The 14,244-nt window shown below is 38.1% G+C and overlaps 1 protein-coding gene and 1 long non-coding RNA gene across 2 annotated transcripts; one reads left to right on the forward strand and one right to left on the reverse strand.

Moving 5' to 3' along the window:
• Positions 1-749: 749 nt before the first annotated feature.
• On the reverse strand, positions 750-2,706 carry LOC133735134 (uncharacterized). Its single transcript, XR_009858769.1, has 2 exons — positions 1,353-2,706; positions 750-1,253 (listed from the first exon to the last, which is right to left on the reverse strand). It is a non-coding gene; the product is annotated as an uncharacterized LOC133735134 (long non-coding RNA).
• Positions 2,707-4,044: 1,338 nt separating this feature from the next.
• On the forward strand, positions 4,045-9,635 carry LOC133735467 (filament-like plant protein 4). Its single transcript, XM_062162871.1, has 6 exons — positions 4,045-4,413; positions 5,175-5,298; positions 5,528-5,810; positions 5,922-8,337; positions 8,560-8,614; positions 8,831-9,635. Exons 2-6 carry the CDS (start codon positions 5,191-5,193, stop codon positions 9,287-9,289), a joined length of 3,321 nt encoding a protein of 1,106 aa, XP_062018855.1. The 5' UTR covers positions 4,045-4,413; positions 5,175-5,190; the 3' UTR covers positions 9,290-9,635.
• The last annotated feature ends 4,609 nt before the right edge of the window (positions 9,636-14,244 follow it).

The raw sequence follows: 14,244 nt of genomic DNA on the forward strand, positions 1-14,244 counted from the left end.
GAGGATTTCTTCTCACACATATTCGTCTTTAGGGAATTACTTTACTCCTCACCCAAATTTTCTTTAAGAGGATATCTCCTCACCTAGATTTCCCTTGAGGGGATTACTCCTCACCCATATTAGCTTTGAGAGGATTTATTCTCACACAGATTAGCCTTTAGGGAATTACTTTACTCTTCACCCAAATTTTCTTTAAGGGGATATCTCCTCACCCAGATTTCCCTTGAGGAGATTACTCCTCACCCATATTAGCCTTGAGAGGATTTCTTCTCACACAGATTAGCCTTTAGGGAATTATTTTACTCCTCACCCAAATTTTACTTGAAGGGATATCCATCATCCAGATTTTCCTTAAGGAGATTACTCACTCATATTGGTCTTGAGGGGATATCTCCTCATTCAGATTTCCCTTGATGAGATTACTATATATGAATATGCAATGCAATATGACTTGGTCAGTGACAAGTGTATAACAGTGACATGGTCAATGATGCAATGTGACTTGGCCAGTGACTTGTATTACAGTGAAATGCAATATGACCTGACCAGTGACATGAATATAACAGTAACTTGGCAAGTGATATGCAATTGCAAGTGACTTGTCTACTGACTTGTGATCAACCTTGAACATGGTCAGTGACATTGACTTGTTGAATTCAAAAGATGCCGAAAATTAGAATGTGTTATAAAAGATCTATAAAAGTAATGTTTTATCAAGGAAAACTAAACATAACAGTGACATCATAAAAGATACAAAAAGCTAATTTATTTAATAAACTGGAGTTTACAATTCACCAGTGACTTGCATCCTAAGCCCTAGGCAAATTTCTAAAACTCTAAATCTGCAGAGATCCAATTGTGCCTATGTTCCGCAAATATCTTGATTATATGAGCTTTATATTGCAAAATATCCTTGCTGAGTTTCTTCTGAATCCCCTCCTCTTTCGAAAGTTTCTCCATGTAGTTCACCTCTGTCTTGGAAAAATCAAGTGCCGGTTGTGATATTTCAAGCCCTTCCTTTCGAACAATGGACACATACCGAGAAGTGTTGTAGAAGAAGAACAATATAGAGTTTGAGCAACAGAGTTTTACAATAGTTCAAATGCAAGCAAGCATCCTAACTTTGCTAAAAGGAAATGCAGCTACAGTACCGTTGAGGATTGAAATTGTCAACTCCAAGGTCCTCATCCCGTAGAAGAATGCGACTATATTGATCAACTATATCAGGATGTAAGAAACGCTTTGCGAACCACCTAGGCATCAAGAAAGCTATCACTCAGAAACGCATCTAAAATAAGCCAACTTCTAATACAAATGAAATGATTGAAGGCATGAAGATAAGTCCTGTGTACCATTTTGTTTGATTGACTGCAGACACATAAATGACAAGATCATTCCATTGAAATTGCTTCCACTCATCAACGTTACCATCATAATGAAAAAGCATCACAACAAAACCACTTGACAAAAACTGCATTACGGTGTATAAGATCAAACACAAAGCCAATTCAATAGAATGTCAATGCAATATAATCTATTAAATATCACATTCCAACTATGAAAAAGGCATGAAACATCAAATAACATAATTATAAAAATTTCAAATCAGCAACAGTAGTTTATTAGTTCAAGAACCTGGAAACTTTGAAACGTTCTTTATGAGTTTTCGTGCCAAAGCCAATGAGTCTAGAAGAAAAAAAAAACTTAGAAGTGGATCGAGTTTGGATTAATATTTTGAAGAGAATGAGAGAGTCAGAGCCTTTACTAAATTAGGGAGATTGGAGGGATTGGAATCGAAGAGCCAATGGATCTGCATGAGGCATTTTTTGTGAGAGAGGAGTTGGTTTCTTTATCTTCATATTACTTAAATATCTTCTAGCCTAGATGATCCTACTTGGTGATCAATAGCTAATGCAAGTCCAAAAGGCAACCATTGAAAAAGCTTTTGGAACAATATTCTTATAGATAGAAAAAGGCAACAAACCCATCGTTCATAGGGTTTGAAAGAACCACATACATATTTTCACATTTTTGAATTCAAGCTTCAAACTCGGATTCATAGAAAAAGGCAACAAACCAATCAACTTCAAGCATATTCAATGAAGTTCATAGAATTCAATCTCGGATTCAAAACAAAACAGATATTCAACTCCAAAACGATCAAATTCAAAGCTCGATAAGGAGAGAATCAACTTCGATTTCATTTAGAGAAATCGAGCGAGTAAGAATCGAAAATCAAAATCGCTTAAGCTATACGAGATTGAAATTTACCAATCGACGAGGCCGACTTGATCTTCGTAAAGCGAAAGAGTGAGATTTGTGAGAGATATCACATAAACAATAACAATCAAGCAAGGACAGTGCCGAAGGGGCTTTCATCAAATTTCAACAATCAAAGCACCACAGATAGTCAAATTCATCGCTAAACCATCAAAATTGAGAGAGCAAAAATCAGAAAGTGCCTTACATGTGCTTCGAACATGGTTGCGAATCGAACCGATGGACGATCGGCTGGATTATCACCTCAGCAAAGTACCAGATTTGACACAATCAGCAAAATGGTCTTCGGTGAGTACTTGGTGAGCGGAGGGATGATCTTGCGGAAGAGAGAGACATTCCTCTGTGGCAAGTTGAGCCTGGACTCGTCGTGGCCCCAGCGGTGACAATGCAGAGATCGGAGACGTACTGGACGCCATTGGAGAGAGAGAGAGATATTTTGGTTCAGATAAGGGTTCAGATGGGCTTGGATAACCGGAGGGGGAAGAGAGAGAGCTGCCAGTGGCAGTTTTTGTAATTAAGTTTAACTCTAGTGGTAGGTTGTAAAGAGGTGACCTTAATTATCATAGGGACATTTGTGTATTCTGAATTATAATAAGACACTTTAAAATGACCTCTTTTATCATTGGCCCAAATAAAAACCATGATTTGCAGAGATTTGTACAAAGTCATAAATGTCTTTATACAAAATTGGGTGAAATAAAAAATATCCTATTTTTCGAATCCACAACTATCCCTTACAAATATTTCCAAGGAATTAGGTTTTTTTGAGAATGTTTCCAAGGATTAGGTTAAAGGCTGATCACCTGAAGATTTTGTCCCCGCAATTGAAGGGTAAAACCATTATTACCACAGTTGATATTTTAGGAAACCAAGATCTACAAGAAACCTAAATATCGCTGAGAACATTAAAACCTCATAATTCTGATGCTAAATTTGGGACAGGAAAGCAAAACCCCACATTACAAGGTGGGTCCTACTAACGGCCCGGATGTTCCAACTCCAGAAGAGAAGAAAACTATCATGCTACGGCAGTCCGCCAGTCCACACACAATATCAAGTAGCCACGGCTCACATCAAAGAGCTTAAATTTTTTTTAAAACTATCGAAATTTTTGTCATTATTTTGAACCAATTATTCAAGTAACTTAAAAGTTATTCATTTTTTTTTGTCTACATCAATATTTGCTGATATCTATCAATATTTCAGTCAATAAATTTCCGCCAAGCTTAATATATTCAATTGAAGTAAACCTCCTCATGATGTTTACAAGTTAAATGTTGATGGCACAAGAAGTGGTATTTTTGAGAAGATTGGTGCTGGCGGTATTATAAGAAATTCTATAGGTGATTGGACCGAAGAATTAGTCCTTAAGCCTAAAATTTTATTTTTTTGATTACAAGGCCTAAAAGTTTTTTAAAATACCTTGACATTGTCAAACAAAAAATACAGAAATTTTCATGAAACTAATTGTATGATTGTATCCAACACAATAGAATACAGTGATGATGAGCTGGAGTGTAGTGACGGTGGTCCAAAGCCGTAATTACTCATATCTATATATAAATTTGTATACGTAACAATAATAACACACACTCACTTCCTTCCAACAGTCCAACAGAACTTTCTAAATATCGGTTACAGCTCACCCTCTTTGGCTCTTGCTTCCCGCACAAGCGTGGAGGAGGAGTGCAGGACATGGCTCCTCCCCATTAATAAATACAGCAGATTTAAAACAAAAGGAAAGGAAAAAACCCATTCCCCAACGCTTTATTAAATTATTATCTTTTAAAATTGAAAATGGTTTTTGGAGGGTCTTGCCTTTTAAGTGACACCTAAGTCCGAATATTTCACTCTCTCTAGTCTCTACTACGCTCGGTCTCTCGCAACCACAACCACAACCACCATCACCATCACCATCACCATCACCATTTCTCTCTCTCTAGCTTTTTTCTCTCTCTCTCTCTCTCCTCTTCCAGAACCTGCGACTCCGTCGGTCAGTTTCTCTCTCCGATAACCAAAACGAGCCGGAGCAACTGATTCTGACTTCGGATCTCCATTCCGGATAGTCGGTGAGTGCTCCGACTCCGATACTCGCTATCGGCTGCGACTGTTGCCGAAGCTGCATTTGCTCCGGTAAGCCGATTTCGCCGTCATTTGGTCGTCGCCGACTTGTTTACTAGAAGATTCTGAAATTAGAGAATGAAAAAGAAAAAAAAAATTCAAAAAGAAGAAATGCGGTTTTTGTGCTTTGAAAATTCGTTTGGTTTCTGTTTTCTGAAAGCAAACTCTGGATTTATTTGAGTTTTTTTTTTCTTTATCGAATTGGAATTTTATTATTCTATCTTTTTTCTGTCGGTGAGGTTTTGCTGCTAAAATTAGTGGATTCTTATTCCCTAGCTGTTCATCCTTGCTTTTGCTTCTGTGCTAATTTTTACTTTCTTTTGCTGTTTGGATTGCCAATTTGGCTAGCTATTTGAGGAAATAAACAGCTATAGGTTTTGTTGAGCTTTTCAGTGTCAGACTATTGCTTGTTGGTTAGCAGATTTTTGATGAAATTGGATCGAATGTGGCTCTAGAAGTTTTCTTTTATGGATGTTTATTTAGTTTTTCGTTATTTAAAGACTGGATTACTGTACCGGCGGTTTTCAAATCTATAGGATCTCCAGAAAACAAGAGATCTCGGCGTATTTTCTTTTGCATTAGTTGACATGTCGTTTTTTTTTTTTATATGATTTGTATGTGTAATTATGATGGTGCTATAATTTTCCTTGATCATGATATTAGTGGTCATTAAGTTCCTTGTAATTTGGTTTCCTAATCAGTGTTTTGTGTCAATAAATTCCTTTGTTTTAGTGTTTTCTCTCAACTGATCATCTCATTGTGGATTTTTGCAGAGCTTAGAGTCTAAATATGGACCGACGGAGTTGGCCGTGGAAGAAAAAATCATCATCAGACAAAGCTGCAACCGAGAAGGCCTTAGCAGTAGCAGAGTCTGTGCCGACGCCTCAGGCAGAGAAAGTATGTTCAGTAAAATAATTGAATCCTGGTTCTCTATTCCCTTTTGATAAATGCTGCATTTGCGTTAATTTGATGGAATTATCTAATATGTAGTATACGTGTTAGTGGGGAAAAGATTTTTTTATCTAGATGTTTGGCATTATTTTTGTCATCGAGCTTTCTAGTTTGTTGTTACTTTGGTGCAGTATATGTAGTAATCTTGTTTCTGGTTTTCCTCTTGTTGAATCAGGATAACTACAAGAAACCAAATTATGTTCAACTTTCGGTGGAGCAATATTCGCATCTCACTGGTTTGGAGGATCAAGTGAAGAATTATCAGAGTCAAGTGAAGAATTATGAGAATCAAGTGAATGCATATGAGGATCAAGTGAAGACGTACGAGGACCAATTTCAGACATTGGAGGATCAAATTACAGATTTGAATGAACAGCTGTCCACAGCCCACTCAGAGATCAGTACCCAGGAGGGCCTCGTTAAACAGCATGCTAAAGTTGCCGAAGAAGCTGTGTCAGGTACGACTGTGATGTAATCCTACTACGTGGAAGAATAAGGCTCTTGATCAAATGCTGATTGAAAGTTTCTTGATTTGAGACCTTTTAATTTAAGATACATATTTTACGCAGGTTGGGAAAAGGCTGAAGCCGAAGCTCTTGCGTTAAAAACTCATTTAGAATCTGTGACGCTTTTGAAGCTGACTGCTGAAGATCGGGCATCCCATTTAGATGGTGCTCTCAAAGAGTGCATGCGACAGATTAGAAATCTGAAGGAAGATCATGAACAGAAATTGCAAGAAGTTGTTTTCACCAAAACGAAGCAATGTGACAAAATCAAGCATGAGCTCGAAACAAGGATAGATAATTTAGACCAAGAGCTCCTAAGGTCTGCTGCTGAAAATGCTGCTATTTCAAGGTCTTTACAAGAGCGGTCAAACATGCTATACAAGATAAACGAAGAAAAGTCACAAGCTGAGGCAGAAATTGAGCGTTTCAAGAGCAACATTGAATCTTGTGAAAGGGAAATAAACTCTCTGAAATATGAACTTCATATTGCTTCCAAGGAGCTGGAAATTCGTACAGAGGAAAAGAACATGAGTGTGAGGTCTGCAGATGCAGCCAACAAGCAGCATATGGAGGGTGTGAAAAAAATAACTAAGCTAGAAGCAGAGTGCCAAAGATTACGTGGTCTTGTGCGGAAGAAGTTGCCTGGTCCTGCTGCACTTGCCCAAATGAAGCTTGAGGTTGAGAGTTTAGGCCGAGATTATGGAGAAACTCGATTGAAGAGATCTCCTGTTAAGGCTTCTAGTCCACATATGTCCCAAGTGACTGAGTTTTCCCTTGACAATGTACAGAAGTTTCAGAAGGAGAATGAATTTCTGACAGAACGGTTATTAGCAATGGAAGAAGAAACAAAAATGCTTAAAGAAGCTTTGTCAAAACGTAACAGCGAATTGCAGGCTTCTAGGAGTATTTGTGCGAAGACAGTCAGCAAGCTTCAAGCATTAGAAGCACAGCTTCAAATCAGTGGTCAACAGAAAGGTTCCCCAACATCTGTTGTTCACATCACCACTGAAGGTTCCTTGAGTCAGAATGCAAGCAATCCACCAAGTTTCACCTCCATGTCTGAAGATGGAAATGATGATGACAGAAGCTGTGCTGAGTCTTGGGGCACAACATTGACCTCTGATGTCTCACACATCAAGAAGGAGAAGAACAATGAAAAGTCGAGCAAAGCTGAAAATCAAAATCATTTGAATCTTATGGATGACTTTCTGGAGATGGAGAAGTTGGCTTGCTTGCCTAATGACTCAAATGGAGATCTCTCTGTTTCAGATAGTCCAAACAATAAGACATCTGAAATAGAGACCAATGATGCATCAGGAGAAGTCACTGCCGCAAAAGATATACAATCTGAGCAGCAGCATGATTCAAGTCCACTGGCAAAGCATCAAGCATCTTCCAACGGGAACCTGACAGTGCTCAGTCCTGGAGCTAATGAAAACAAGCTGCCTCTGGTGAAGCTCCGATCAAGAATCTCGGTGCTGTTAGAGTTATTATCCAAGGACACTGATTTTGGTAAAGTTATTGAGGATATCAAGCATGTGGTTCAGGAAGCACAAGCTACTCTGCACCCTCACACTGTAAACTGTGTTTCTGAAGAAATTCACAGCTCTGATGCCATATGTGATAGGCAGGCACACCCTGAGGGCTCTGTTCTAACTACAGAAAAGGAAACCATGACTGCAATAACTGAAGAACTAGCATTTGCCATATCCTTGATCCATGACTTTGTGCTGCTCTTAGGAAAAAAAGTGGTGGGAGTGCATGACACATTTCCTGATGGCAATGAATTAAGTCAGAAGATTGAAGAATTTTCTGGCACATATAGTAAAGTTATTCATGGGAACTTGAGTTTGGTTGATTTGGTTCTTGACCTTTCTCATGTGTTAGCAAATGCCAGTGAACTCAAGTTTAATGTTATAGGTTTCCAGGGTGTTGAAGCAGGAAGGAATAGTCCTGATTGTATTGACAAGGTAGCCTTACCAGAGAATAAGGTAGTTGAGAAGGATTCATCAGAAAGATATCAAAATCATTGTGTCGACATTTCTAATCATTCTAACCCTGAAGTTCCTGATGATGGAAATCTAGTCTCCAGCTTTGGGTCAAATGCCACCCCATGCAAAATCTCAGTGGAGGAGTTTGAGCAATTGAAATCAGAGAAAGATAACCTGTCTATAGATTTGGCAAGATGCGCGGAAAATCTGGAGATGAATACGTCCAAGTTACAGGAAACCGAGCAGCTTCTTGCAGAAGCTAAAACACAATTTGCTTCTGCTCAAAATTCAAACAGCTTAAATGAGACGCAGCTGAAATGTATGGCAGAATCATACAGGTCACTGGAATCACGAGCCCATGAGTTAGAAACTGAACTGAAGCTACTACAAGTCAGAACTGAAACTGTGGAGAAGGAGCTGCAAGAAGAAAAGAGGAATCATCAAGATGCTTTGGCTAGATGCACAGAACTTCAAGAAGAGTTGAAAAGGTTAGTTGCATTATTTGTTTAATAAGGTGGCATCTGCCATATGTCCTCTTGAAACTGATGAATCAGTCTAACATGCTATTGCCTTACCTCTCACATCAAAATTAGTAGTTTCAGGAATATTTTAGTTATTTCGTGGACTTGCATGAAACTGTTTCTTGAAAGCGACTGAAAAACATGCTATTGCATTACCTCTAACTTCTGCATCTCTCAATAATATTTCAGGCAGGAGACCTTAGCAGCCGAGACAGCAGCTGAGACGGAATTCAAGACCAAACAGGTTAGGCTACATTCACTTTGTCTAACATCCCATATTTTGAATAGGAAAATAAAAATAATAAGTCTTCCACCAAGGAACCCTGTGACTTCAACTAGATGTTGTGTTCAAAGTTCAAATGAACATATCTTTATTCCTAACTCCCAACTACTTTAAGTAAGCTGCGATGATCTACCCTGACATACTCCTAATAGTTGAACATTTCTTGTGTCATCACAGGACATGGAATTGGCGGATGCAGCAGAGAAGCTTGCCGAGTGTCAAGAAACCATATTTCTTCTCGGCAAGCAGTTGAAATCTTTGCATCCTCAACCAGAGACCATGGGATCTCCATACAGTGAGAGGAGTCAAAAGGTTGAAGGGTTCACTGAGGATGAACCCACCACTACCAAAGCCATGAATTTGCACGACTCGGATCAAGCTGAGATTGAAGGTGCTGCTTCTCCCAATGTTCTTAGAGCGGGTGGCGAGTCACCCATCTATCTGTACAATGCCCCATGCAGCCCATCTGATACAGATGGGAACAATCTCTTGAAATCTCCTGGCAATGCCAAAACCTCAAAACACAGGCCCACAAAGTCGAGTTCCTCATCTGGCGGCTCTTCTAACCCAACACCGGAGAAACATCCACGCGGATTCAGCAGGTTTTTCTCCTCCAAAGGAAAGAATGGTTACTAGGCTTGCAGCTCGAGAGCCTGGATCAATGTGAAAGACCGGTGAAAGTAATAATTAGAAGAAGCACCAAAGATGGAGACCTCCTTCATTCGTGTTATAGACATCATTTCTGGGAATTCCCAGGTGTGAAGAAGCTTTAATATGAGGGGGATGGATACTTGTGAAGAAGGTTAGGTGGTAATTTTGTAACTAGTGGCTGTATATGATATCCATATCTGTTAATTTGTTATTCTCTTCTGTATTTTGTTCAATTGAGAACGATGGCATAGTTTATGAAGTGTTTCGAAACAGCTTGAATACAATGTGTGTCACCGTTTTTTTATAAATGAACGTTTCCTTCTTCTCGGCAGGCTGTCTCCCAGTTATTTGCTTTCAATATATATTGAACCTCAGTTGTGATGGGCCTTTAGACTCACTAAACCACTTTATGAGGGAATCCCAAGCTCACTTCATCTTTCTTTCTTTCTCCTTTTTAAAATAATAATAATAATAATAAAATAAATTCAAGACAGGTGTTTGGGAATTTGCTAGAAGGTGAAATGTGGTAACTTAGGGAAATCCCAATTCATGGGCCTTTCGATACAATCAAATAGAAAGCTTCAAGGGCATCATATTCTAGGAGTTCAAACTATGTGATTGAATAAATCCTCCTCTATCTGTTGCAAGTCGAGGACTCCTCCTTCTTCCTCTTCTTCAAACTCAAACTTCGATTCGTATCGTCATATAAAAATCTCTGATTAACGATAGAACAAGACCAATTTTACATCATATCTAGGGTATTCCTTGGTTCGGGCTGAATAAGCAATGTCACTTGATCATTATTGGTTTTGCTCAGTTTGTACTATGTGAAAGAGGTGATTTTATTTAAATTATTATTATAATTTATAACAAACAACTAAATCCGTGAGTCTAGCTTCGGTTGTGACTTGGATAAGATAGGATTATGCCTGCTAGACCCTAAGGATGGCAATGGGGCGGGTTAGGGATGGGGATCACAATATCATCTCCATCCCCGAGGTCATTTTCCACCCCCATCCCTGCCCCAATCCCCAATAAAAATATATTGGGGATTCCCCGTCCCCATCTCCACTGGGGACTAAGCCTCCAAACCCGCCCCAAATCCCCAATAAGAATGTAATAAATAAAATATTTTTTTTCTCATATTGTCTTTTTTAAAATCAAAATCTACAACAAATAAAATTAAAACATGATTAAATTCATAAATCATAATTCAGTGAGTGCAAAAGTAAAAAAAAAAACTATTAAAGTAAAAGTGTAGTCATTAAAGTAAAGTAATAAATGTATATATTTGTGATTTATATAATAAAAAATAAATTTTTATATATATATATATATATCAGATCTTATCCAGAGCGAGGCCTCGCTCTGAAATTAAAGTGCGAGGTTGGAGTTTAGGGTCACTTTTCGGTCGCATATCCACATCTCGACCGTTCAGTTTTTAGGTACTAATGTATAGATCATCTCTGCAAAATTTCAGCTAAATTGATAGTCGTTAAGGCATTGATAACTGCCTTAAAGCTAGTACGGTTCAGGTTTGACAGATTCAGTTCGTCCATTGGTTTAAGCGAGTTAGATACCTTAAAGATCATCAATTTAGCTGAAATTTTGCAGAGATGATCTACACATTAGTACCTAAAAACTGAACGGTCGAGATGTGGATATGCGACCGAAAAGTGACCATAAACTCCAACCTTGCACTTTAATTTCAGAGCGATGCCTCGCTCTATATATATATATTCTTGGGGCGGGTTTGGGGATGGGGATCACAATACCATCCCCGCCCCATCCCCAATCTTAGATAGCGGGGATTGGGGATCCCCATCCCTATTTGTCCCTGAATTCTCCCCCCATTAGAGGCAGGTATCCAATGAAGCTCCGTCCCGTTGGCGATTTTTGTCATCCCTACTAGACCCTTTGGGTGTCATATTTTAGCCGTGTTTACCGTATCTCTGGCCCCCAATGTTACGCGACTGAAGTATTTTGTTATGTTCCACCACTTTTATGCAGGAAGGTAGAATGAGCTCCGGATGCCCTTCATCATCTAAGAATGTTTCAAAATTCTCTGCGAAATTGGAGGCTAATGCCATTAAGAACAAATAATACTGGGCTCTTCCTTTAGCCTCCGACTACATAACTGTTTTATGGGCTAGGCTTTTAGTTTGTCTATTTCACCTCTGTAAGCCCATGTTTTGTATGGCCGAACTGCCTTATTTTATGTTTGGTTATGGAACTTCCATGAAAATGGCTCTTCGATTTGCAGTACTATATATATATATATACAGTACAATACTACTCGCAGGTCTGAATTAGATATTAGCTTAATTAGCTCAAACAAGCAGATTAGACTCTCAGCACTCAGATTCTTTCATGATTGATCTCCACTCTGGTTTCGTACGTGTTGACTCTTCAAGAAATTAACATGTACGTCGGATTGAACAATTAGCTGCAAGAAGAAAAATTTGAGGTTTAAGATGGATGAATAATATATAGAAACGTGAATGTTTGGCAGGAACGCAGAAAATTAAGTTGAAATTGTGGATGGATCGAATCGATGATATTATCCAACATGCCTACCCTACTGCTTCGCCCACCTCCCAACATAGATGGCTCTCCTTGTCCAGCACCCACTGCGTCTATCAACCTCTCTCTGGATCTGACTCTTCCAATGGAAAACAATTAATCGAAATGTACGTGTTCATGTTAAGTCAATGACAGATATAAAGAGATCGACCGGCCACGTATTGATCACACAAGGTGCAAGCTAAAATCGATCATTGTCATGAATACTATTAGCCATGCACATTTATGATCGTGTACGTACTTGTTCAGCTCTGCCTCTTTTCATGTTGGGAGGAAGAGCATCTTCTTCATGTCAACCTCGATCTATTCAGCTTTGGACTCTGAGGGAAAATATCAGTAAATTAAAGAAAAAGATTTAAACAAAGAAAATATGTTTCTAGTAGACTTTGATAGTGGAGTGGACCTTTCTTTAATTATCAATGTCTCCTTTTTTCTTTCCTTTCAGAAGTGAAAAACATCTGAATCTGGGAAAAATGAGTACTGGAGTAAAATCTTTTACTCTTCACGCGAAAGATATCGCCTTTTCGAAGGCATGAAATTTATCTTTTAGCAAAAAAGTTCCTTGTCAATTCCAATCCATAATTGAATTATTAATCCCCTGATTAAAGAAAGTTTCTTTTTCTATTTGTTCAATCAATTATGAATTATGCTATGCATTAGCATGCTTGCTGGCTTCTGATGATGATCGATGCAATGCGTAATAATGCGACTTGATAACTACTTTGATTTGATCATGCTCACATGGATCATAATGGAGTATTAGACTGAAGGAATATTAATTTTGGCTATAATCTAGTTCAAAAAAGTACATGAAGACATGCATAATGCAAAAATCTAAAGACTAATAATAGAAACGGATAGATTATATATCATCATCAATAGCTAATTGGAACTTGGAATAGATCTAGTATGGTCGATTCTTGTTGGCTTGTTGCAGATAAGGACTGGTTCATATTGCTCAACAGTGGACCTTGTGAACTATTTGGGTTAGAGAAAGATTAAGATCTCATGCAGATTATGTAACTGGCCGTAAATTTTTACTCTTAATTTATTTCTAATCCTACTCTTTCCCAGATCATCCTCTCCTATTGCACATGTGAACTTTGTCGGCTTTTCAACACAAGGTTAGGGTCTCGATTAAGCTAGCTAGCCAATAAACTTCTCTTAATTTGGCTTTAGTACCGAATGATTAATTAAATCCGCAATCTATGGCTACCATGTTTTGCTAATGATCAGAGAAATTACTTGTTAGAGTAAAATTCACATCTTGATAAGGTCAGAAAGTCATGCATGTACTGCTGCTTGCTGACTCCTCCTCTTAGGCTGAAGAATATAGAAGAAGCTAGGTCCTGATTCATGGTTGAGATTAGTTGAATTAAAGGTAGCTTCTTAACTAATTAGAAGTAGTTAGTACGTGATACTATATGATAAAATTCATGTATGATTGGAATTGAATACAGCAGAAAACTTTGTGGATTCAGTGAATTAAGTCCATTCTTAATTCTCATGTTAGCTCAACTTGTTCATGCTTTCCTAGTAAACCTAGCTACTTCTCAGAAGAGTAGTCAGAGTCAGTCCTATTCCACTAGGCCAAGTAGCCATGTTCTTCACTGCTTAACATTGGAAGTTCTGCTGATTGAACAGTATGTATATATAATAATTACAGCTCCCTCCAGGTCAAAGATTTAAGAAGATCTTAGTTGGGGCCTGCGTTATATATCAGAGATTATGAAATTCAAATCCTTCAGGGACTTCTAGGCTTTGACCTTTTGTATTTTGGGTTTGAATAATTTACTCTTTTGTAAGACTGGTTATAGCCAAACCATGAGAATGATTATGTTCATAGAATATGTGTTTCCGTTCTCTAGTTGAGTTGTGTTGAACTTGAGATATGAATTGAGATAGCTCATTCTTAATTACTTGATGTATTTGCGACTCTTATTTTGTATATGTTTTTGTATTTCAGAAATGAAATTAATTCGAACACCTAACCTCATTTAACATTAATGAACTGGACTAATAAACGGCTATAAAAAATTGAAAAATTAAACCAATGGTTGTTGGATAATTTACGCTTTGCTTTGACTTTGTAGCCTAACCTAGCACTAGACCCAGTTTTTGGATTTCCTATACTTTCTATGTGGAGATGGAATCCTATCAACAGTATATTCCATTACCATCATCCTTCATCCATCTTTCCCCCATCAAAACTTATTTACCATATGAGAAATAATGGACAATGGATTCCTGGAAGATAAAATGAGTGACCCTCAGCTTTGAAGGAACTAAATTACCAACCATTCCTCTTCTCTTTAGTGAGATTTCTAAATATGGAGTGAAATAGTGAATGACTTCGT

The sequence above is a fragment of the Rosa rugosa genome, chromosome 3 (assembly GCF_958449725.1).
Source record: "Rosa rugosa chromosome 3, drRosRugo1.1, whole genome shotgun sequence".
Classification (NCBI taxonomy): domain Eukaryota; kingdom Viridiplantae; phylum Streptophyta; class Magnoliopsida; order Rosales; family Rosaceae; genus Rosa; species Rosa rugosa.